Source organism: Ascaphus truei, chromosome 1 (genome assembly GCF_040206685.1).
Source record: "Ascaphus truei isolate aAscTru1 chromosome 1, aAscTru1.hap1, whole genome shotgun sequence".
NCBI lineage: Eukaryota > Metazoa > Chordata > Amphibia > Anura > Ascaphidae > Ascaphus > Ascaphus truei.
In genome coordinates, this window is record NC_134483.1 from 4,198,464 (window position 1) to 4,223,989 (window position 25,526).

The 25,526-nt window shown below is 44.4% G+C and overlaps 1 protein-coding gene across 1 annotated transcript; it reads left to right on the top strand.

The window, feature by feature from the left end:
* Window positions 1–555: 555 nt before the first annotated feature.
* On the top strand, window positions 556–25,165 carry LOC142468213 (uncharacterized). Its single transcript, XM_075574549.1, has 4 exons — window positions 556–1,708; window positions 2,526–3,253; window positions 3,366–3,479; window positions 20,516–25,165. The coding sequence occupies exons 2-4, from the start codon at window positions 2,605–2,607 to the stop codon at window positions 22,123–22,125; spliced, it is 2,373 nt and encodes a 790-aa protein (XP_075430664.1). The 5' UTR covers window positions 556–1,708; window positions 2,526–2,604; the 3' UTR covers window positions 22,126–25,165.
* Window positions 25,166–25,526: the final 361 nt, after the last annotated feature.

Genomic DNA, 25,526 nt, shown 5'->3' on the forward strand with positions numbered 1-25,526 from the left:
GAGGTTCCTGCCAGCCCTGGAGATGTATTAGACTGTGACAGGCTTACTGGACTTTTAACTTCTTAAGCGTAAGTTGCTACTTGCTTTATTATTGTATATTTGAATACATATATCTTCATCCTTGGTGCGCTGCTGTGTTTTTTTTTCTCTTTTCATTCTGGAAACAAGTTATTTCGTTTACTCCCGTCCCAGTAAGTGTATTATGAGTGTAATTGTTTTACATTGTGTGTATGTCTTTTCGTGGAATAAATTACAATTTATTTTACCTCCTTGCTTTGCAAAATCATATGATCCCGGTATAAGAAACCTAGCAACAAAGTCAGTGTGCGCTGTCCCTTTAATTCCTCTCCTATGACATCGTTTTTCTCCTTGCTGCTCCCAATCTCCTTTGATCAGCAGGGCACTTCCAAATACATATACACACAAAAGGGGCGCAAAAAGAGAAAAAACAAAGACTGAATTAATAATAAAATAATACTTTATAAATCAAATAGTGAAAAACATATCTTCCACATTAAAAGAAACAAATCCTAATAGATCACTGGATCTATTAGGAATTGTTTCTTTTAATGTGGAAGATATGTTTATTATTAATTCAGTCTTTGTTTTTTCTCTCTTTGCGCCCCTTTTGTGTGTTAAGAGACCTGGTCTACCCCTCTCGCCACCCCCCTATGCAAAATCCTCCCAGGAATGATTTCCTCAGGCCGCACCAGTCCTGGCCGCACCAGGGTAAGTGTAGAGTTAGAGACTCCAAGTCCTTGGGTGAGTTTCTGACCCACCAGGACTGACTACAAGTGGGCACCTCTGTTTTCTCGCGGCCCAGATCCCACACAGGCACCTAGGCACCCTCCTGAGGGGTGATCCTCTCCAGAGGCTGCGGCAGGCTTCTTCCTGTCTGGGCAGTCGATGCTGATGTGCCCCTGCTTTTGAGAATAGTTTGCAAGTACACATCCAAGGCACTGGCAAGCTGAGAACTGCTGGAGTCCTCAGAATATGATAGTCCTGGGTTCCTTGACCCGTGGGCAATTTCCAGGGTTGTTCTGGCACAGTGTAGCGTCTTGCTCACTATCCTTCTCCAGACCTTGGAGCTCACGCTCCTCTCACAGAGCCATCAGTGTCTCTTTTGTCTGGCGTTGGTATAAAGCAGCCATATTCACTACACTTTACTCAAAATAACAAGTTAGCAAAAGAAAAACAAGAGGGGGGAACGAAACCACTCTGACGCGTTTCAGGCAAACGCCCTTTATCAAAGAGTACTAGGCCTGAAACGCGTCAGAGTGGTTTTTATTTGGCTTTCCCTCATATGCCATGATTAAAGTTTATTTTTAACCTCACTTTTTTGGTGTTTAACCCAAATTTTCTACAGCTGTGCTCCGCTTAATCTTCTGGATTACCCTTTTTCCAAGATTTTAAGTTCTACATGATCCATCTCAAGTTCTACAAGATTTACCTGATTTTGTCCAAGTACAGCGGCAGCAGTTCCGGAGTGCAAGGGGTTAAAAACATCGCAACCAAGGATCTTACCCCATTTCAGGAATTCGTTAGAGCTGGGGATTCCAGAACGAATCCCAACAAACTAGAACGAACTCCTTTCGTTTGGCGGAAATATAGGGCTGGCAAGTTGCGCCCTGGCCAAAAGTCTGTGAGCCAGAGACTTTATTATTTCATCATTCGTTCTGTGGACATTTTATTTTGTTTCCCCATCCCAGTAAGTGATTATTAAGTGTATTCTGAAGTTGTCGTGTGTTTGTCTGAAAATAAATAAATCACAATTTTATTTTGCCCGCCTTGTTGTGCTCAATCCAGAATCCCAGAAATATAAAATTGTTCATAAGTACTGGTCTACCGTGACAATGGGCGATTCATCTATAGGAAAGAGGGAACTCTGCAATGATATTGGTCCCTTTTAATGGAGATAAGGACACTATCCACTGAGTATTGAACATATTGCTCCCTATGATCCTATATAAAAACGGTCTTAGAGAGGGAGAGACTACATTCGTCTTTCTGCCAGGAATCCACCTCAGAAGAGAGATAAGGCAAACGATGGTGCAGATAGTATAAACAGGTAATCTTTATAGACACTAAAATTACATAAAAATGCGCACTTACACTGCCACACATACATATACTTGCATGGGTTTAGATTCTGTTCAGAGTGTCGAAGTTCTCACCGCCGCCCGACCCGCACAGCGTCCCTTGTACTGTACTGTGTGTTACCATGTTGCACTAAGAGGACATCACTATTCTTATGGCTGCTGATCTGACTCTTTATACTGTGGTTTGTATACTAGGTGGTTATTTTATAACTTAATTCTGATCCATTCATGTAATTTGCAGGGATTGAAATGAGGTTCCTGTTTGAGGAAGGACATATGTTTGTTTTGGCACCCCTGTCTCCTCTAACTACTTTTTGGGGCATTAATGTATTAATAATATTAGCTTTGAAAGCTTATACTAAATGCTGTATATTTGTCCAAGAAAACAGATCATACTAATTACATTCCTTCTTCTCTTTTATACAGGCATAGCTGTCACCCAACAAATATAAATCAAGGAACCTCCTATCTCAGCACCTTCAGAGGGGCACTGCCCACTACCAGCATGGACAGAGGGGCACTGCCCACTACCAGCATGGACAGAGGGGCACTGCCCGCTACCAGCATGGACAGAGGCGCACTGCCCACTACCAGCATGGACAGAGGAGCATTGCCCACTACCAACATGGACAGGGGGTCACTGCCCGCTACCAACATGGACAGAGTGGCACTGCCCGCTACTAGCATGGACAGAGGCGCACTGCCCACTACCAGCATGGACAGAGGAGCATTGCCCACTACCAACATGGACAGGGGGTCACTGCCCGCTACCAACATGGACAGAGTGGCACTGCCCGCTACTAGCATGGACAGAGGCGCACTGTCCACTACCAGCATGGACAGAGGGGCACTGCCCACTACCAGCATGGACAGAGGCGCACTGCCCACTACCAGCATGGACAGAGGGGCACTGCCCGCTACCAGCATGGACAGAGGAGCACTGCCCACTACCAGCATGGACAGAGGGGCACTGCCCACTACCAGCATGGACAGAGGAGCACTGCCCACTACCAGCATGGACAGAGGGGCACTGCCAACTACCAGCATGGACAGAGGGGCACTGCCCACTACCGGCATGGACAGAAGAGCACTGCCCACTACCGGCATGGACCGAAGGACACTGCCCACTACCAGTATGGATCAACACTTGTTAAGTGAGTATAGTAGATATTTTGGATATCAAATACCAGTATCAGAGGCGGTGAAATCACAAGAAGAGCCCCCACTCCCAGCTTTACATGAGGGATTTCCTTTTCTCGTTGACAGGTTTTCCAGTGGTTGTACTGGAGAGGTTGGAGATTAAGGCAGTGAAAGGAAAACAGAACACTGAGGATCATCTGACCCCAATAATGGGAAAAATAGATACATTTGCTGTTGTGGGTGAGTACCATAATATCCTTTTGTGCAGACAAGGTTATCTTGTTACAAGTAGTATGGTCTCATTTAGGCGATATTCAGGGTTATTTGCCTCTCATAGGAAGTCCCTAGGCCTGCTGAGTATTCTGGAACATGCCACATACAGCAGAGTTAGAGGAGCAATATGTCTCTCTAACGAGTATAAAGGTTGGTAATGCGGAGTTATGGGTCTCTGACATCAATGGTTGGGCTGGATCGCATTTTGAAAAAACAATACCATTTTTCAAGGACACCTTCCACTGTTTGCCTGTGTATTCTGCCTGTGCTCTTAGACCCTAAATGTGAAGATAATGCGGAAGCTTCTGTAAAAAGGTGTGGCTGACACGGAGGTGTGTTCAAATGGTATAAATGGTCTATTATGAGCGCAGCATCAATACCAGTAATATAGCCCGCTCTGTCCTTTGAGTCCAGGAGAAAGCAATCAAGGGTACTCTTCTCTGATCAAAACAAATCTTATTCAGGGCTTATAATTATATCTTAGAAAAGCTGTCACACTAATCATTATTACTACAGAATTTTCTCTGAGCATACTCCAAATACCTCCCTCCTTTCATAACTGTATCTCTTTGTATAGTGTTATCTGTTGCTGGCATGGCTGTGTGGGATACGCGGTGTAAGTCTCTGTCCTGTCAGGAATTCCAAGGTTGGCTTTTTCATGTTGCCTTGTCTCTTTGAGACATTAAACCATTACTTGCTGGATCCCACTGGCCAAGTCTTAAACAGTCTCTCCTGTTACCCAGAATATATAATGGTAACGTGCAGGGGTGTTTCAGGTCAAACATATCTCCCCCCTTTTGGCCCAAATCCAAATAAGGCCATACCTTCTTCTGGACTCTTCTCGGGAAGCATGTGAAACGAGCACAACATTCACATGCCTAAGTATACTGAATATGATTAGTTAATAAGTGGCTTATATAGTATGCTACGTTGTGTTTGTGTTTGATACTACGCTCTGCGAAGCTTGCAATACATATTTCTAATAAAAAAGCACATCAAACTCTTTAGATCGGGCGCTCACAGCCTGTGGTACGTATACACTGGTGGTGCTGAAAGTCCTACAAGGTCGCATGTTTTCCAAATCTCAGCTCATTTTGGAAGAGAGATAAGGAACCAGAAACACCGTAAAATGCCCATTTAGTGCAAGATTGCAATAACTGATTAAAATTAAAACCAGGGCGTGGCCAGGGGTCTGAGCGTGCTAGTCGCAGCTTGCTCTGCTCCTAAGGAAACCGACAGCTATACCCGATCAAACCCGAAGATCGGAAGGCAAAACACCCCAAAAAACACTTGCCACGGTCTGGCACAAGTTAGAACACCTTTGGGCTCCCCCCAGCGTAATTGGAACTGGCCCCACGGCTGCCAAATCGATCGCAGGTTCCCCCTCTGCCTCCAAGCTGATCCCAAGATGGCCGCCGGGACCGGGAGGCTGCATTAGAAACAGCCGATTCCGGACTCACGGAAGGAGGTAAGGGGTGTCCCTGCGCTTCACCGAGCTAGGCGGAGGTGCGCCGTTGCAGTCGGGGGGTCGCCGCTCGCCCCCCCCTCACATAACCCTCTCTAATAAACTTATCCCCACACGCCCGAGCCCGTGCCCTGCCGGAGCAGCAAGATGGCGCCGGCTAAAGTGTGAGGCGCAGACAGCTGCCGATCGGAGGCGCGGCGGAACCGGAGTGGGTGCCTTCCCTTGTGGCTCCAGGGCCCTGTGAGCTCCGTGGGAGGAGGGTGGGGGACGATCCACCCAGAGGGGGGAAGACTTACCACTCAGCGCGGCCCTGTTTGAGTGGTGGCCGGCGGCCATCTTGGTTCACCCATCTGGCACATCACTGCTGGGAGTAGCCGGCGGCCATCTTGGTTCACCCATCTGGCACATCACTGCTGGGAGTAGCCGGCGGCCATCTTGGTCCACCCAACCAACACAGACTGTTAAGAGGTGGTTGGCGGCCACCTTGCTCCTCCCAAACAGCACAAACTGCATCTAAGTAAATTAAAGATAAAGTGACACTGAAAATAAAGAGCTGGAAGAAAGTGTTAATGAAAATTCACCCACTCTCCCTTCCCTACAAACCATCTTCACTGGGAGTCCCAACATCCTCCATTAACTTTCCACTGGGCCCAGTACAGTCTCTAAAATCGGCCCAGATGAGAAGGGGGAGAGCAAAATCACATGGAACAAAGGCTCAAATAAAAGCAACCATGGAACCGCTTCCAATGTTTGTGTGATCAGGTCTCCATAGGAATGAGGGGGCTTATTCCAATTTAACTATTCTCTTTTTTTTTGCTTTTTTTTTTTTTTGTGCTACATCACCTAAATATAGTCAGCTCTATTCAAAGTCAAAAAACTTACCAAATAAAAACAACAAACATGCCATCCACTAAACAAAAAAAACCGGTGGCCAGACGTGAGGCATCCCTTTTCTTCAAAAAACAAAATACCAAAGATCAAGAAGCGTCTACCGCAGGCGGAGACGCAGATTCAGATCTAGACTCTGGAGAAGAGACGGACGCTCCACTTACCTGCAAAGAAATGATGGGGTTTGTACAAGAACTAAAAAGCTCTTTCCACTCTGAGATGCAGAGCTTCCGCCGCAGCATCAGAGAGGAGATTGCGTCCATAGGTGACCGCATTGTGGACTTGGAGGAGAAAGTGGATAACACCGCCCTTGCACAGGAGACCCAAACGCAAGACACCGAGGAATTAAAAACTCAAGTCAAAACTATCTTCGAAAAACTGGAAGATACAGAGAACCGGTCAAGACGCAATAACCTGCGGATCAGAGGTATCCCGGAAGAAGTGGACAATGCCCAATTGGATGCTTATCTCACTCGGCTTTTCATGTCCCTGTTACCCGAAACATCGGATGAAAAACTTCAGATGGACAGAGCCCATAGGCTTCCTAGACCGAAAGGCCTAGACCCAGCAAAGCCACAAGATGTGATCACTCGCCTACACTATTTCCGTATTAAAGAAGAAATACTGAGAGCCGCTAGAACCACCCCAAAGATAGAGCAGGATAATGTTCCACTCCTCATCTTCCCGGACTTGGCTCAAACCACGCTGAATAAACGGAGAATGTTCACGCAGATCACCAACTCACTGCAGAACAATAAAATCCGCTATCGCTGGGGTTTCCCGTGCAAAATTTTGTTCACTCATCAAGAGACGATGTACATCCTACTCTCACCTGAAGAAGGTGAGGAAAAACTACGATCATTGGGCTTACTCGAACCAGAGGATCCGGAGGCCTCTCAAAAGCCTCGTCATTCACCTAAGGCACAACGCCAGGCATGGGTGAAAACACCAACCTCTGGGCGAGCAAAGACCCAACCCACTTGAAGAACTAGAGCTGGATACTTACTTAACACCCATTTAAGATGGCAGACAAGCCACAACGTGGTCTGGACTTAAGGTACTCACCGAGACGTGGCCCACTCCAGTAACCCACCTAAAAACTAACCAACATTTGAGGTACCTGGAACACATCTACCAACTCGGTCAAGCCACAATGACCACGACAAGTCCCAAAATCTAGGTTATTTCCTTGTTCATTGTGAAACTATTCTCCCAAGTTACCCACAAGTTCGAATCATTCAAAGTTGGACAATCAGTTTGAACTAACCCGAACACTTAATAGGACTGACATACAATGTTTGTTTGGAACTGTTTTCTAGACAAAATTGTATTTGTAATATAAGTTTATATGTTGGCTATAATAGAATTGGTCTCCAAAAGTTCAGCTACCAATTCTCTAGTACAGGTTAAAATATTAAAGGTTACGTTTTAGGTAATTTTTCCATGTTATTTATCCCTCTCCCCCTGTAAAATACGAATGCAGAGTCTGCCAAACTATAGTTGCCAGTCAACCCTACTCAATGCTTTTAAAATTGAGAAAAGACATTCTTGCTTTTATTTCCCTGATGTGTAAGATCACACACACAACCCACCCCGTACTCTATGTGGTGATTTTGTTTTCCCTTTTCGAAAGTTTAGCTCCTAAACAACGGAGCACTGCGACGTCAAGCCGCTGGGCCACTGCCCGCCCCCCTCACGTTCATTTAACCTGTGAGTGCGAGAGACTTGCACCACGGGTCCTACCATGGCTGGTCCCCCCAAACAATGTTTGGAAGCCGGGGTCCTCGGTTTACCCCTCCCCTCCCTCTCTATCCCTCCCCTCCTCCAAGTTTTGCAAGCATTTGCCACTACCATGTAATAATATGTATATCTTCCGTTGTATATGTTCCCATACCAGATTGTTTCCAAAGACGGATGTACCGACTCTTCAGCTGTATGTAAGTTATCACTCTGTTCATTTGTATTATAGAACCTTGAACCACTACCATGCCGATTAATATAATATCCCAAAACACCAAGGGCTTAAACACCCCCCGAAAGAGACGTATTGCTCTCTCGGAAGCCAAAAGACTGGCAGGAGATATAATCTTGCTACAAGAAACTCATTTGAAAAAAGAGGATCAGTCGCTGCTGTTCAGCAATGTCTACCCCCTAATCTACCACTCATCAGCTCCCACGAAAAAAAAATGGCGTAGCAACACTTTTCCATAAAAATTTAAACTTCAAAGTAGACAAAATTAAAAATGATCACGCTGGGAGAATTCTAATTATTACAGGGTCACTGGACTCCACTGATATAACAATAATCAACACTTATGCCCCCAATGAAAATCAAGAATCCTTTTTCCAGGAACTAACAAATTTAATTCTCTCTGTCCAGAAAGGTCTTTTAATTTTAGCAGGAGATCTAAACGCAATTATGGACCCAAATTTAGATAAATCTCCCAGTCCCCCCCCCCCGCCACAAAAAATAGCCCCCCCCCCACTCGGGGACTTGTATCTATGACCAAGGATCTATTGTTGGTAGACTCCTGGAGATTAGTCAATAGCAATGTAAAGGATTTCTCCTTTTTCTCTCACCCCCATAATAGCTATTCTCGAATTGACTATATCCTAATAGACCAACAAATTAGCAATAATATTTCCTCAGCAGTAATTGCCCCCTCTGCTTGGTCAGACCACTCTACGCTTATAACCAAATTGGGTGCCCTCACGTCCAAAAATAAAACAAGGTCGTGGTCCTTGAATGAATCCCTACTACTGAACCCACAAAATCTCCAACTAATAGAAAAAGAACTGGCCCAATACTTTGAATTAAACAATACCCCAGAGGTTTCCTCTTTTACCCTTTGGGAGGCCCACAAATCAGTGATAAGAGGCAAACTGATTGCCCTGGCTTCTCAGAAAAAAAAAGAAAAAACAAAACAAATTGAAACACTAACACAAAAATTATCAGAACTAGAATCTACCCACAAGTCAAATCCATCTCGGAAAAATTACAGGCAGATAATCTCAGTGAGGGGCGAACTAAACCTTTTGTTAGTGTCAAACGCAGAAAGAGCTATAAGATGGACTCAACAGAAGTACTACGAAAAAAGTAATAAAGCAGATAGAATGTTGGCACGCAAATTAAAGCAAAAACAAGCTAAGGCTAAAATTCACAACATCTACACTAAAAATGGCTCAGTATCTCAACACCCCAAAATCATAAGTGATGCATTTAGGGACTACTACACATCCCTTTACAATCTACCAGGCCCAGTGGGAGACTCGGCTAAAGAGAAAAGAGCAATTAAAATTCGAAATTATCTAGCAAAATGCCGACTCCCTACTCTAGACCCAAACGACATCACAAACCTTGAAAAAACTATAGAGCCCCTGGAAATTATGGAAGCAATAAAATCCCTGAAAATTGGGAAGGCCCCTGGTCCGGATGGATTCTCTAATCTTTATTACAAGAAATATTCCACAACTCTCCTCCCATTTCTTTTTTTTTTTTCCAAACAATTTTATTAGGCATTCAGTTAAACATACAGTGGTATTGTGCTATAACGCCTAACATTTTCCAATCCACAGTTTTTTTCGGGGGGGGAGCAGAAAGACAACCGCCGTTGTCCGTAGAAAAGGGGGGGGAAGCCTTCAGAGAGGGAAGGCAGAGGGGAGGGGGACTGAGTGGGTGGGGGGGAGGAGGGGGAGAGGAGAGGGGGGATTGGGGTGGGGGGGGGCGTCTGACTGTCTGGGGGTATGAGCTATAGAGCATTGGTCGATCGCCTATGGAGGGGTGTCCAGGCTCTGGGGCGCAGGGATTGGCTGTCTGGCCCTAGTTTTGGAGGACCATGGGTCCCAGATTTCCTCGTAAGCCGGCAGTTTTTGTCGAACGATGGCGGTGAGCCGTTCCATGATCATCACCTCGTCGACTCTTTTTCTAATCGTTCCCAGTGCCGGCGTAGTTGTTTTCCTCCAGGAGGCCGCAATACAGCAACGAGCCGCAGTAAAAATGAAGGATATCAATTTCCTGACTGGTCGGACAATGTCTTTCAGTGGTGCCGCCAGTAGGTAGGTCAGTGGTTCAATAGGCACTTCCAGGTCGGTGACCTCTTTTATTAAAATTTGGACCTTGGCCCAGTACTTTACAATTTCTGGACAGGACCACCAGATGTGGACCATGTCCCCTCTATGACCACAGCCTCTCCAACATAGATCTGAAGCCAGAGGGTAGATTTGGTTTAATCGGGCTGGGGTAAGATACCAGCCGAACATAATTTTATAAATGTTTTCCTTTATTGTAGTACATAGGGAGGTCTCCGAGGCTGTCTCCCAGATTTCTTCCCAAGTCTCTCTGTCTATATGTATGTTCAGGTCAGCTGCCCATTTGAGCATATAGTCGTGCTCTTTTGGGGTCGAGGAGCGTTCTAGTGCCCCGTATATATCTGAGATTAGACCTTTCTGGTGGGTCTTTGTCTAGCAGAGAAGTTCGAACGTGGTGAGAGTGGGGTATTCTGGGAGAGGGCAAGTTGTTCTAATAAAGTTTCTAATTTGAAGATATTTGAATGTGTCCAATTGTCTGATTTGATATTTGGTCCTTAATTCTTGGTAACTCAGAGGCCTCCCCAGGCTCAGAAAATCCGCAATCGCCTCTATACCCCTTGTGCGGTATTGTTCGAACAGTTTAGATCCACATCCCGGGGGGAACTTTGGATTGTTAAAAATAGGGGTCAATTGGGAACTTTTAGTAGTAAGGCCATATTTGTATTTGCAACGTAACCACACATCCCATGTGAATCGGGAGGCCTGAAGTTTCAGGTTGTGTGTATGTCCCTCCCCTCTGTCCAGGCTCCAGAGGCAGGCTTGCAGAGAAGGCATTTTGGCACATTGAGTCTCTATCTCCACCCAACTACAACGGGTCGGGTCGGCATTCCACATTACCACCTGCTTAAGCTGTGCAGCTAGGTTATATCTGTGTAAGTCCGGTATCCCCAGACCTCCTCTAGATCTTGCTGCCATCAGGACCGATCTGGCGACTCGGGGTCTTTTGCCCTGACAAATAAAGTTAAATATTCTGTTTTGCATGTTTTTGAGATCAGCGCCTGGGACGTGGGTCGGGAGTGTTTGAAAGAGATATAACATTCTTGGGAGTATATTCATCTTAATGGAAATCATTCGACCGATCCACGATATCTGGTAACCTTCCCACTGATCTAGATCCTTTTTGATCTTGTCCCATAAACGCGGGTAGTTATCCCGGTATAAATCCCGGTAGTGCCTTGACACATTAACTCCCAGATATTTAATGTGTGAAGGGCACCATCTGTAGGTAAAATTGGTTTTGAGGAGATTGACTTCGGGATCAGGGAGACTAAGATTTAGGGCCTCTGATTTGTCGCTGTTTATCTTATATCCTGATACTCTGCCAAACTCCGCCAGTTCCCTCTGGAGGTTGGGGAGGGAAGTTTGAGGTTTAGTCAGAGTAAGGATGATGTCATCAGCGAATAGGGAAATTTTGTATTGTGTTTTATCAATCGGGATTCCCTGGACATTTGGGTTCTGTCTTATTTTAGACGCCAGTGGTTCAATCGTAAGGGCGAAGAGAAGGGGAGAGAGGGGGCATACCTGCCGGGTACCGTTCTGGATTAGGAATCGTTCAGATCCTCCGCCCGAGAGGCGTACCGAGGATGAGGGGTTCTGGTAAAGTGCTTGAACGCCCTTTAGGAACGAGTCTCTGAAGCCGATTTTAATCAATGTTTGGTTTAGGAATAGCCAATCAATTCTGTCGAATGCCTTCTCTGCGTCAAGGCTTAGTAACATTGCCTTTGTGCCTGAAAGGTGGGCATGATCTACTAAGTTAATTATTTTACGTGTATTGTCTGAGGCCTGACGACCCAGGACAAACCCGACCTGGTCCTTGTGTATTAATCTCGGGAGGATGGGATTAAGTCTGTTCGCCAAAATTTTACTATATAGTTTAAGGTCGTTGTTCAACAATGAAATTGGTCTATAACTTCCGCATTGGGTGTGGTCCTTCCCGTCTTTAAGTATTATTGCCAAATTTGCGGACGACATTGTGGACGGGATAGGACTCCCTTCAAGGAATGAGTTGAACAAACTTAATAGATGTTTGGATAGAATGGGAAAGAATTTTTTGTAGTATGCATTTGTGAAGCCATCAGGGCCCGGCGCCTTGGAATTTTTTGAGGCTCTCACGGCCATTTCCAATTCGTCTAGCGTTATTTTCGCGTTTAGGTAAGTATTCGCCTCTTCTGTTAATGAAGGGAGGTCGCACTCGGATAGGTAACCGGCTGCTAAAGCCGTATCCGTCTCTTTAGAGTTAGCAGAGTGGGTTCTTAGGTTATACAATTTAGTGTAGAATTTGGTGAATTCCTCTGCTATTTTTTTTCTCGTTATATTGGAGTTCACCAGAGTTATTCCTGATCGCCGTGATTTGCGATCTTTTCTGTATGCCTCGTAACTTGCTGGCAAGAAGTCTATCGGCCTTGTTCCCTTTGTCGTAATACCTTTGACCCGTCCATCTAAGAGCTTTTTCTACATCTTCTAATTGGATGATCCTTAGATCGTTTCGAGCAGTTGTCAACTGTTTATAAATTCTCCGGGAGGGGTTATTTTTATGCTTTTGCTCTAGATCGATTATTTTGTCTGTGAGCTCTTTAGATAATCTGAGTTTGGTTTTCTTCCGGTGGGAGGCAATCGAGATAAGATTTCCTCGAATTGTTGCCTTATGGGCTTCCCACAGGCTTGCTGGAGTGGCTACGGAGCCTGTGTTTATTCTGAAGTATTCCTTAAGGGATTTTTTGAGTTCCAGCACTGTCCCGGAGTGGTTCAGTAAGGAATCGTTTAATTTCCAGCAGTACGAAATAGTTTTCCCGAAGGGGATGGACAGGGTCATGGTGATGGGAGCATGATCTGACCATGTAATTGGGCCGATATCTGTATCAGTGGTAGCCTCTAGTACGTTCTTGGAAGCAAGGAAGTAGTCAATACGGGAGTAAGACTGGTGGGGCGCAGAGTAAAAAGTGTAATCTCTTTGTCCCTGATGCTGTGTTCTCCAAATGTCTACCAGAGAAAAGTCTCTCATAATATCCTTAAATTTTTTCCCCAGTCTTTGTGACTGAGTGGAGTGTTGTCGCCCTGGTTGGCTCGATTTGTCTTCCTTTGGGTTGAGAGCCATATTTAAATCCCCTGCAATGAGTATTGAGGATAGATATTGTGGGTCAATTTCTTCCAGAACCTTTTTAAGAAATTCTGTCTGGTTTTCGTTTGGGGCGTATAGGTTAATAAGGGCGATTGACGTGCCGGATAGTGAGCCATAGACTACAATGAATCTCCCCTCTGGATCTGCCTGAATTTTTGTTAAATTAAATGGGGTGCCCTGTCGAAACAGAATGGCCACCCCTCTACGCTTGCTGCTGAAAGATGAGAAATAACTCATCGGGAATGCATGCTGGAATATTTTAGGCGGCTCTTGTGACGTGAAGTGCGTCTCCTGGAGGAAAACAACGTCCCCTCATGTTTTCTTTATCTCCTGGAGGGCCAGGCGACGCTTTCTATTATTGTGGAGTCCCTTCACGTTGAGGGAGATAATTCTCAGGGCTTTTTGGTGAGACATTGTTATCTCTCAGCGAAGACCGCTTGTGTTATCGCTGGAATAGTGCTAGGGGGTGCAGTCAAAATGGGCGAGGGGATGAGGGGTCGGGAGTGGGGCCGCTGGGACAGTAGCAGCGGCTGGAAAAAGGGAGGAAAATCGACCCTAATGGGGTCTAAAAGTGTTTGACCGGTCTTAGAGAAAGAACCGGTTAGTGGGGTATAAGACCCTTGGGGGCGGGTCCGAGAACGCTCTCCAGTGAAGGCGGGCCGGGTGGAGACCCAGAAGATTCTGTGACTTCAACCGGCCTCTGCATCGCCGGGTTGGCTCATTCGGTGGGATGTCAGGCCCGCAGGGCTTTTTGCTCTATTTAGCCGTGTGTGGGCGGGCGTGGGCGAGGGAGGGGTAACTGGGTCGGGAGGTGAGGGGATGGGGGCGTTAAAGGTCGCTGTGGGAATGATTGCCCGAAAGGGCGGGGGGGAGGGGGGGAAAGGTGGGGGGGGACAAGGAGGGAGGGGGTGATGAAGGGGGAGCATGGGGAGGGGGTGGGTGTGGGGGAGGGAGGGGGTTGGTGGGAGGGGAGGGGGGGGAGGGGATGAGATCTCCTTTTGGGCTCTCGGTTGGTGGAACCTGTTGTATGGCAATGTTATCTGTCTGCGGTGCTTAGTGGCTGGAGGGAGGGGGAGGAGGAGGGGGTAAACGGGGAGGGTCCCTGCTCAGTTGGTGTGGGGGAGGGGAGGTGTAGGGGTGGGTGAGGGGGGGAGAGGGGGTAGGTCTTGGGAAAGAAAAGGGTATGGTGAGAGGGAGGGAACAGGGGGGATGGAGCATAGGCGGGACATCGAAAGACATATCTCCATTCTCCTTAGGTAGCCGACAGTCTCGAAGCTGTTCCTGCTCAAGAACGCTGGGGTGGGGGTGGGTTGAGGGGGAGGGGGTGGGGGGGGCGGGGATAGGGGGTAGGGGGGGTACAGGCTTAAACACTGAGTCATTACTGTTCATTACTGTAGGCATCTAGCAGTGACAATATAACATGGATGGTACATTGAACCTTCAGCAGTATGCATGGAACACATATAGCAGTATACACCTTATACATTTGCTATAACACCAGCGTTGAGCGGCCTCATGTGGTGAACCCGGGAACTACGTCTGTCGGGACCGCATTCGAGAGCATGCTTAACCAGTCAGATTCAAGGTAGAGTGGATCAGTCTGGGGGGACTGGGGGGGGGGGGGTTAGAGAGGGGATAGGGAGAGAGGGGGGGGGGTCTAGGGTGCAGGTCCTGGGGCGGGGAGGGGTAGGGGGGATGGGGGGGGCGGGGAAGGGTAGGGGGGGAGAGGGGGAGGGGGAAGAGTAGGGGAGGGGGGGTGGGAAGGGGGTTTGAGGACCGGGGGGGGTGGCTGGGGAAGGGATATGGGACGGGGGGGGATAGGGGGCGGTACAGGCTTATACTTTCGACCCTATCCAATCAGTCTACAAATCAGGTCAACCCCAGGCTTTGACTTTATTTGAAGACTGGTGTCTACACCAGCCCCATATGAAGGGCATTACCTCCAGGGTATATCAAAGTTTATCCTCTATCAAGAGCAACCAAACCCCCGATAACTATATGGTATCCTGGGGAAAAGATCTTAATGTCTGTATAGATCTCGATACTTAGAAAGACATCTGGGAAGCTGCCTCCAAAAATTCATCGTGCGTTGTAATAAAAGAGAATATTTACAAGTTAATATACAGATGGTACATGACTCCTGCCAAACTGCACTCTTTTCTCCCAGGGGTCTCCCCACTATGCTGGCGTGGTTGTGGCGAAGTTGGGGATATTCTGCATATATTCTGGTCATGTCCCAAAATCCAACAAACTTGGACAGAAGTGTTCACCTTAATACACAAGATCCTAGAAATCACTGTCCCACATGACCCAGTATATATATTGTTAGGCAAGCCAATAGCCAATATTCCCCGAAAAAAAGCTAGAGTACTAACCCAAATGTTAAATGCTACACGGTGTACAATTGCCAAAAATTGGAAACAACCTGCCCCCCCATCCTTAAACCAAATAAACAATAAAATCTGGCATATAGTTTATATGGAAAAACTCTCAGCCTATCTGAATGGCTCGACCTCACAATTCTCTGAGATTTGGGCTCCTTGGTTTCGCCATGCAGGTATATCCCCATACATAGATTAGAATACTTGGAACAGAGTGATATATGTGACAGTTAAATTGTTGTGTACAATGCTATATTTTTACAAATGCTATCCCTTCCCCCCCTCCCCTATCCCCCCTTTTATATGTTATATGTTTTGTTAATTTTTCTTCTGTATGAAAAAAAATGTTTAATAAAAATTTAAGTAAAAAAAAAAAAAAAAAAAAAAGCACATCAAGAATTGAGCAAGAAAGAAAAATATAACAATGATCAAAACCATAACGGGGTGAAGACCATATGACTGCGAAATGCTAAAGACCCCAACAGTAGGATAAATGAATAACCAGATACTTGTAGGGGGGACCCCTAAACATAAACTTGATAGCAGACAGGTACTGGGTTGCAGTCCCGGATGGTAAGCTCACTAATAAGTGATGCTGTTGTTAACAATAACACCAGGAAGATTGAGCATAATAACACCCTATAACGTACCAATTGTCTAAATAAAGTCCTGAACAGGAAAACATGTAGCAAGCGATTGACTCACTCTGAGTGCTGCACAGTCCATGCGATCCAAAGTTGAGGGGTCCCCAGGTGTGCGTCCGTCCAAGGGGTAGGCTAGTAGAGAAGGAGAAAAACTGGAAGAGCACTACTGTAGGTATCAAAAAAGTAGAAAGGAGGGTGCGTATCCCATAAAAAGATTATTTATTGGTCATGGAAAAACAGGGCAATGGAGAGCCCTACCAACGTTTCACGCTTCACAGAGCGCTTTCTCAAGGTAACATAACAGGGTGAAACCTGACACTCATTACATGGTTCATTGTTAGGTTATATCTGACAATTGCTTTCCACTAAGATACTTGTGCATACTACTTCAATTGATTAATAATTATGGCTGTCTTGGCACCTTGGTATTGTAATTCCTGCAGGATATTTTCCTCATTTCCAATATTCTTTAACCAGTCCCTAAATGCTATTCCCATTCCGAAGAAACAAAAAAAGACGTGTGCTGCGCTGTTCTATTACCAAAATATGTGACTTATATGTGATCTCAAAACACTTAAACTAAACACTATAGTGTTTCTCGTGTGGCTGCATTACCAGTGATTTGAGCACCCTGGTCAAAATTAAGATAACGTGAAAAAACAGTACTAAATGGTGCCTAATTAAAATAATACTAGTAAAGCAGCTAACCAAGCAATTACTAAACAAAGTGAATAATACACGTATTCTACATAAACAATACCAAGCAAAATACCACCGTGAACAGTGTTGTTTAAATGACTATCCAACTAGGTCCATTGCTGCTTGAAAGGATCTTAATTGGACTCAGCATATGTAAAAGGAAGTACATCTTAGGGGTATCCAGCAACTCTGGAACCCGACTAGCTAGGCACATTCTGACAAGACTTTCTCCATAATCCCCCCCCCCCCCCCCCCTTGAAACTCATAGCCCAGCAATCGCTGCTGGCTGCCACTCCTGGAAAGGTAAAAACACAAAAATTCTTTATTGTCGCACATTTTTAAAGAATGCATGTACAATCACTGGGCTCACAATCTGACACTCCTGACCCCCAATACATGGATCAGAGGAATGTAACAGGGTGAGTAAACGTCACCAGCCCTATGCCTGGCAGACCTATGTTTAGGTCTGCAGTGCAGCAGTGACAGGGATAACATTTAGCTTGAAGGTCTTATTAATTAGTCTGATCCCAGCTGCCTCTACAAGGAGCTTTAAAACCACAGGCTGCGCACATGCACACACATGCAGCCTGTCTGACCCAGTGAGATGCTGACAGGCTGAGGGAGAACTACTGCTATAAGGTCTGTCTTCACTATGCTGTTTTGATATACTATTATTCTGGACTCTGAACAGCCCTTGTTGGAAAAAGGGAAAAGCCCTGCTCAGGACTTGTTTTCTGTTTGTTTCATATGCTGAGGAGAAACTGTTTTATTTTTGTGTGCCATGTTCTGAGGCTTAATAAATATTCCTTTTTCAAATCCCACGTGTGGTTGCATGTACCCTGCAACAGGGAGGGATAAGTTTCAGTCACAGATAACATTCCAGGATGCACTGTTTTTAAGTTGAAACCTTTCTTGCTTTATCCGTTGTAACACCGCCGGAAGAAGCGATCAGTGTATCTCAAAAGCTCGCACAAATAAAAGCATTTCGTTAGCCACAGAACGGGATCTTCTATTAGTTTTTTTTTTTTAATCTATATTTAGATTATTATATTATTGTTCATGATCATTCACACATTCATACATCTTTTTGAGTTATTTGGTTACAGTTGTTTTTGCTTGTTATATCTTGTCAAGTTTATCTTTTAATTACTTTGTGTTATTTCTAGATTAGTGGTCACATTTTTGTACTTTGCTTTTTTTTTGCAATTTTGTTAATTTTTCACAAAGTATCTATGTTGTTTCTTTCTCCTTAGATCCTTACATATCCTGCTCCATGGTTTATATGTAGAATTGTTCAGGTGTGTTTTGAGCAACCTACTAGCTGCCAGACTATCCTATTAGGGAACAGAGGAGGGTTGTAACAGGGTTTTATCACTGTTTGAGATAAACGGCCTTTAAATCCAGCAGGGAACTGGTTAATTGCAGACAAGCAAGTCATTAGACTCCACCTGGCCACATTAGAGCTCTTAGAGAAGCCTCCTGTTGAAAACAGGAGAGAGATTTCCTTAGCTCACAATGAAGCTGACATAAGGTAAAGGAGGGCTGTGTTCTGAGAGCAAGACACAAGGGGACCAGACCTCTATGCCTGGACCCTCAAGCAGACAACTACCCGGACACCACTGACCTGAAGGGCCACCTGCGTTAAGCTACCGCTTAGACATTGGGGTGGTAAGTGGGTAAGGGGCTCTTCCCCCAGCCTTGCAGAGAGGGACTGGGGAAGTAAGTTAGCTCTTACACAGGGATAGGTTTTTGTTTTATGTATATTTTTGTTTGCGGTATTGTTTAAAGGAACAGGCAATAAAAACTTATATTAATTTCACCTTAAAAACGGTCTCCATTGCATACCTCTGCACACATCTCTTACAAGGGTATTTAAGAATTATCAGGAGTATCTGATTACTCTTTGACAAAGTACCCATCCAGGTATGAAACACGTCAGAGTGCGCTATTGACATGTATGTGTCCTTTTTTCATTAAAATAACCGCTTTTTATTTATTGCGTTTTGGATTTTTTACCGCTTCGCCTCCTTCTCCTCACTATGGAACGTATACGGGGGTCTTTGAATGTAGGCACATGCGTGGTCTATGTAACGCATAAGCTGGTCATTTGGGAAATGACCGTTCTACTGAATAGTACTGTATGTAACTTGTTTAAACTTATATTTACCTTGATTATGGTTGGGGCAGGTACTCAGGTGAAGGCAGGTACTTGTGTTGGAGCAAATACTCAAGGGATCGGTTCAGGAAGGTCTATTACTTAATGGCAACTTTCAAAAGGAGAAAGATTATCAACATACCCATCTATGATGCGTGAAGTGCACAGCAACCATCCCTTTTGCCAGGACGTGGAGTTCTAATAAAGCAATCATTAATGATTAAGTTGTGTCCAATAGAATTCCTCCCACCTTTTTGGTTTGGCGTTTTTTCGTAGTATGGGTACTTCTCAACTACAGGCATACCTCGCATTAATGTACCCAATGGGACTGGAGCGTGTATGTAATGCGAAAATGTACTTAAAGTGAAGCATTGCCTTTTTTCCACTTATCGATGCATGTACTGTACTGCAATCGTCATATACGTGCATAACTGATGTAAATAACGCATTTGTAACAGGCTCTATAGTCTCCCCGCTTGCGCACAGCTTCAGTACAGGTAGAGAGACGATATTGCTGTTAAGGATGTGCTGACAGGCGCATGCGTGAGCTGCTGTTTGCCTATTGGGCGATATGTCCTTACTCGTGAGTGTACTTAAAGTGAGTGTCCTTAAACCGGGGTATGCCTGTATATACTCACTATATATCCTATAGGTATAACTGCAAGCCGGTATTATATTGTATAAGGAAAGTGCCATGTTCCATGCCATGTACAGTACAACACAAACATAATGAGACAGATTAGGTTAATGCATAGGGGTTTTTAATAGTGTGAAACTGCTACAGTACAGATGTACAAGGTCATTAGACAAAGTGAGGTGTACCTTTTATCTGCTCTTCGGACACCTGTTAGGTTATTACTAAACTGTAGCATTCACAGTATCATAGGAGAAGATTTTCGGTGCTCCACCTGCCGGCCATGCACTTAATTGCAACAACACAAATAATCCGTCTGCGCACAAACGAAGTCCGTGCGGCTTAGCTCGGCCATACCACAAAGTGCTCTTTACACCGCACTTCAGCGTGGCTGTTGAACATAAATCACACTATATGTCCAAGTTCCATCAATAATAAAGTTACAGATACTTCTCCTATATTTGTATTTACAGTATTTTGATCTAGAGGAAGGCAAACAAAAAAATCCCAGTGAAACATTATCCAATGGTGTCTCAAAGTTGATATAATTGATACACCAGGCGTTCCTTAACTTTACTTCTCATGGCCATTGTCAATGATTTGGAGGATGTACAGTACATGTACACTTAGATAATCAATACAGTAATACATACAGATTATACATGTATCAATATTAATGCACTGTATGAGCTGTTAGAAAAAAATGTTAGGTCTTTGGGAACCACCATGAAAGGGAATCGGGTCCTCTAGATATCATGGGGCTACTTACTATGTTAAAGCCACGGGAATAGAGTAAAGAGACCGTTTTGTTAAGTAGTGATAAAGTAAATTCTTCAAAGCACATTGTCCTTTATTAGTCATTTGCTTTCAGTAATTTGATTACAGGTTGCAAAACATTTGAATTTTCTCTTTTTTGTTTACTTCTCTTAGAAAACTGCCAGAATGATGAGCAGAACTGGAGTGGGAAACGGTTTAGTACTAAGAACAACCTCCTCAAGCATCAGATTATTCCTACAGGGGAGAAACCTTTCACATGTACAAAGTGTGGGAAACAATTCCGTGATGTCAGCCACCTCCGCCAACACACTAGGATTCACACAGGGAAGAAATCTTTCACATGTACAGAGTGTGGCAAAAGGTTTTCTCGGAAGAGCACCCTCCACGAACATGCGAGGATTCATACAGGGGAGGAAGCTTTCCCATGTTCCGAGTGTGGGAAAAGGTTTTCTTGGAAGAAAAGCCTCGTCAAACACGAGAGACTTCATACAGGGGAAAAATGTTTCACATGTACAGATTGTGGGAAAAGATTTTCTCAGAAGCGCAGCTTCCAAATCCATGAGAGGATTCACACAGGGGAGAAACCTTTCACATGTACAGAGTGTGAGAAAGCATTCAGGAGTGAGAGCTCCCTGCGCCTACACAAGATGATTCATACAGGGGAGAAACCTTTCACATGTACAGAGTGTGATAAAAGCTTTTCACAGAAGAGTATGCTCCTCAAACACCACAGGATTCATACAGGGGAGAAACCTTTCACATGTACAGAGTGTGAGAAAAGCTTTTCACGCAAGTCCAGTCTCCACATTCACGAGAGGATTCACACAGGGGAGAAACCTTTCACATGTACAGAGTGTGGGAAAAGCTTTTTGCATAAGCACAAGCTCCTCGCCCACCATATAATTCATACAGGGCAGAAACCTTTCACATGTACAGAGTGTGGGAATAGGTTTTCTCGGAAGAGCAGACTCCGCGACCATGAGAGGATTCACACAGGGGAGAGACCTTTCACATGTACAGTGTGTGGGAAACCATTCATGAGTGAGAGCTCCCTGCGTAAACACAAGATGATTCATACAGGTGAGGGACCTTTCACATGTACAGAGTGTGGGAAACAATTCTGCATTCAGGGCCAGCTTCTCGAGCACAGCAGGATTCACACAGGGGAGAAACCTTTCACATGTAAAGATTGTGGGAAACAATTCAGAGGTCAGACCTATCTCAGCCAACACAAACGGATTCACACAATGGAGAAACCTTTCACATGTACAGTGTGTGGGAAAAGTTTTTCAAACAAATGCCGCCTCCTCATACATGAGAGGATTCACACAGGGGAGAAACCTTTCACATGTAAAGAGTGTGGGAAAAGCTTTTCACAGAAAAACGACCTCCTCCTACATGAGAGGATTCACACAGGGGAGAAACCTTTCAAATGTACAGAGTGTGGGAATAGGTTTTCTCGGAGGAGCTGCCTCCGCAACCATGAGAGGATTCACACAGGGGAGAGACCTTTCACATGTACAGAGTGTGGGAAACCATTCATGAGTGAGAGCTCCCTGCGCAAACACAAGAGGATTCATACAGGGGAGGGACCTTTCACATGTACAGAGTGTGGGAAACAATTCTGTATTCAGGGCCAGCTTCTCGAGCACAGCAGGATTCACACAGGGGAGAAACCTTTCACATGTACAGAGTGTGGGAAAAGGTTTTCTCAGAAGTGCAGCCTTCTTAGACACCACAGGATTCATACAGGTGAGAAATAGTTTGCTTGTTCAGAGTAGGGTTGAGTAATATACCAATAGCAATACCATGGTAATAAAAATGGCCGGTAACCTAATACTTACCATTATTTTTTAACATAATCTAATCTCCTTGCTGCAGAGAGCTGTGTGGGGAGCGGGTCTGAAAGAGAGAGGAATGGGGGTGGGTCTGGCAGAGAGTGACGAGGGGCCAGGTCTTACATAGAGAAGATTCGGGGTGGGTCTTTCAGAGAGGAGGGAAGCGGTTCTGGAAGCTCCATGACTATAACATGCAGCTTCAAGGAATTCTCCTGTTTTGTAACATCACCCCTTTCTCCCCTCCCACATGCCTCTCAATCCCTTCCTTTCCTCTATGACTAAATCCAAAGAGGGAGTTGGAAATAATGCACAGCACTCGGGGTACTAAATCAAAGTCAGGAAGGAGATAGACCAAAGCGTATGCTAATACAATTCCTGATTATACAAATATGTGGAACTTATAATGCAGTCAGCAAGAAAGGCAGAATCTGTACATAACCCGCACAAATAAGATTATTCAAATACAACAGCACAGGGAAAATGAGAAACAGATGCAAGGTCGTGAAATGGAGATATGATCATCAGAAAATAGGTTTGAAATTCTTCATATGGTACCTTGTTAAAATGATGGTTCTGGAAATCAGGAACTCTTTGTGGTGGAGGCCAAATCATTCCCTGCATGTAAAGAATTAGTTGCAGGACCTTCCACCAGATCAATCCGAATATCAAAGATGAACTATCCTAATTAAGGGTCCGTTGAAAGTCTAAATAAGAACCAGCTTTTTCATACATAAAGACTTTCCTTCCAACTTTTTTAAAAGGAATTCAAAGTTTTGTAAAATGTAGTATGTAATAATTATCATCCATTGCTAAATTATAAAAGTATGAATGGGGTAGTGACTCTTTACTATTCGTAATGCAACTGAATCAGCCTATCACCTTATTACTCCTCCCCCTAATGTTAACAATTCTCATAGTGTAAGTTAAGAGTGTTTTTCATAGGTGTACAGGAGGTATCTTTCCATACATATACCTGGCAGGTATGGAACAACATCATGACCTCTCCCTGCCGACCTATATGTTTAAAATCTTTTGATTCTACTGGTTATTGTGCTTACGTATTTTGCCCTGTTATTGCCGAGTGTTGGAGAATAAAGGAAGTGTGTGTATGTTAGAGGCCCTGCATAGGATTGGGCCGGAGGACTTGCAGTGATGCACTGTGCGGGGGGTGCTCCTTCCATGGTTTCAGAGTTTCATCAACTCGATTACGTGTAATCAGGGATCACATTCTAAACCATAAAGTAATGTTAAGGATCACTTCATTTAATGTAAGAGGTTTGAATTTTCCCATAAAGAGGAGAAGAGCATTGACGGCGCTTACAAGTCAACATCCCGACATTGCACTACTACAAGAACCACAATTTACATGCTGAACATATAAAGCTATTAGCTAAGTGGATATCAAATGTGTATTTCTTCAGCTGCAATTGAAAACGCAGAGGAGGGGCAATATTAATTAATAGATCATGCCCCTTTACTATCACTGCTAAATGTAAAGAGGAATTTGAGGATTCAATAATTAACCTACTATTCATTTTTTTTTGAGATGAGTACAGTAGCTCAGCCTTGACCATATTAAGCTCGACAGGCAGAGAATGAGCACCCAGATTTCTGACTGGACTGCAGGTGTAATCCAAAGGAGTTAATGAGGTCGCCCAGTGAGAGCGTATATGGAGAGGTGTAAAGGACCTGTTTCTGAGCGTTGAGGTCCACTAACAAAGAGATCCAAGGGTGTTTTTTTTAGCAGATGTCAGTCAATATTATACTCAAAATGAGTGAGGAAAATTGACAGAGTAAAGAGATCACTTAAGATAGGAGACAGAAGTCACCGTGAGTGGAAAGACGTTAAAAACATAGCAGGCAGCACAGGGACTAGGCAACAGGGCTAGTGGACTAGGCAGCAGGGACTGGGCAAAAGGGCCAGGGGACTAGGCAACAGGGCTTGTGGACTAGACACCAGGGGACTAGGCAACAGGGCCAAAGGACTGGGCAACAGGGCCAAGATACTAGGCAACAGGGCTAGTAGACATGTGGGCAATCTCAACACTTTAGTGAAACACAAGCTGTGCCAGGACATAAGCACGCAATGTCTTTCACATGCATAATGTGCAATAACGCGTCACTGTACTTACATGTATCCTTATGTATTATTTAATAGGAAATAGTAACAGCATAAATAGCAGAAAGGTACATTGCAAAGTTCCCACGGCAATGCGCCCTGCACAAGCAGAGGAAGCTATCGATCAGTACTCAAGAACGGGGTTCCTACAGCAATTAAGCAGTATTAAACGAGTTATACAGTACCTAAACATCAGAGCGATACAGTGTCACGGGGCTGACACCTGTTCACAAGAATGACAGATGAATTTCTGTAAAGGTTTTGATTACCTGAATCATATGATTATGACTTCATGATTATGAGGTTGCAAGGGACAGATATACGTTTGTCGCTCGCTTAGGAGCAAGCCAGTCACAAATAGTCTTGTTACATTCGGCAAACTCGTCTGAACATATTACTATGAATCGCATTATTCAAATTATTACAGAAATAAAGATATGGGACATTTTATATATTCAAGCAAGTTTGGGACTAAAAAAAAAAAATTCATCGTAAAAATGTTATTGAGAGATTGATGAAAGTTCTGGGTAAGGACAGGCCCAAAGTTGGGGTTTCGGTGTGTTTCAAAGAAAGAGGTTTTACAAGCATCTGGGTGCATGAATTAGATTTTATCCAAGAGTGTTTTATGCCAACCAGACACGTGAAATCTCATATTCTCAACTCCGTACCCTTGTGAGGAGAAAGCTTATACATGTTTGTAACGTATAGGAATTCTGTTTGATTCTTTTTTATTTGATAAACCTGTCTGCCTTTATTGTTTTGTATGTGTGTGTATGTTCATGCAATGATCTTTTTCTGTAAACTAAGCACTAGTACTTTTGTATATTAAAACGAAACTTTAAAGTATATATTTGTGCTCTGTTTTTAAATTTGTAGACTGTAATTTACATTTTCGGATACATTTTGTGCATGCGCAGAAGCGCCCGTGCACCTGCTGGGAGTTGCAGTTCGGGAGCTGGATGTGAAGCGTCCAAAGGAAATCTGAAGCAGGGAACCCTAATGTTTTTGATACTTAATCTGTATACTGTATTGTATGAGGTGGTAGTATAGTATGATTTATATTTGAGGGTGGGGGGGCGTTTCACAACATTTTGATGAACTGTTCAAAAGCTTTCGCTGAACTAATAATCCTGCACACACTTTTAGCAGTACCCCACCCACCTCACACACCAACGTTTTACTAACAAGACAACAGTAATGCAACCGC

Coding starts and splice junctions, on each gene's coding strand:
- LOC142468213 (XM_075574549.1), top strand. CDS start 2,605: ATGGACAGAGGGGCACTGCCCACTACCAGCATGGACAGAGGGGCACTG. Junction 3,254..3,365: donor TATGGATCAACACTTGTTAA/GTGAGTATAGTA, acceptor TCTCGTTGACAG/GTTTTCCAGTGGTTGTACTG. Junction 3,480..20,515: donor AGATACATTTGCTGTTGTGG/GTGAGTACCATA, acceptor TACTTCTCTTAG/AAAACTGCCAGAATGATGAG.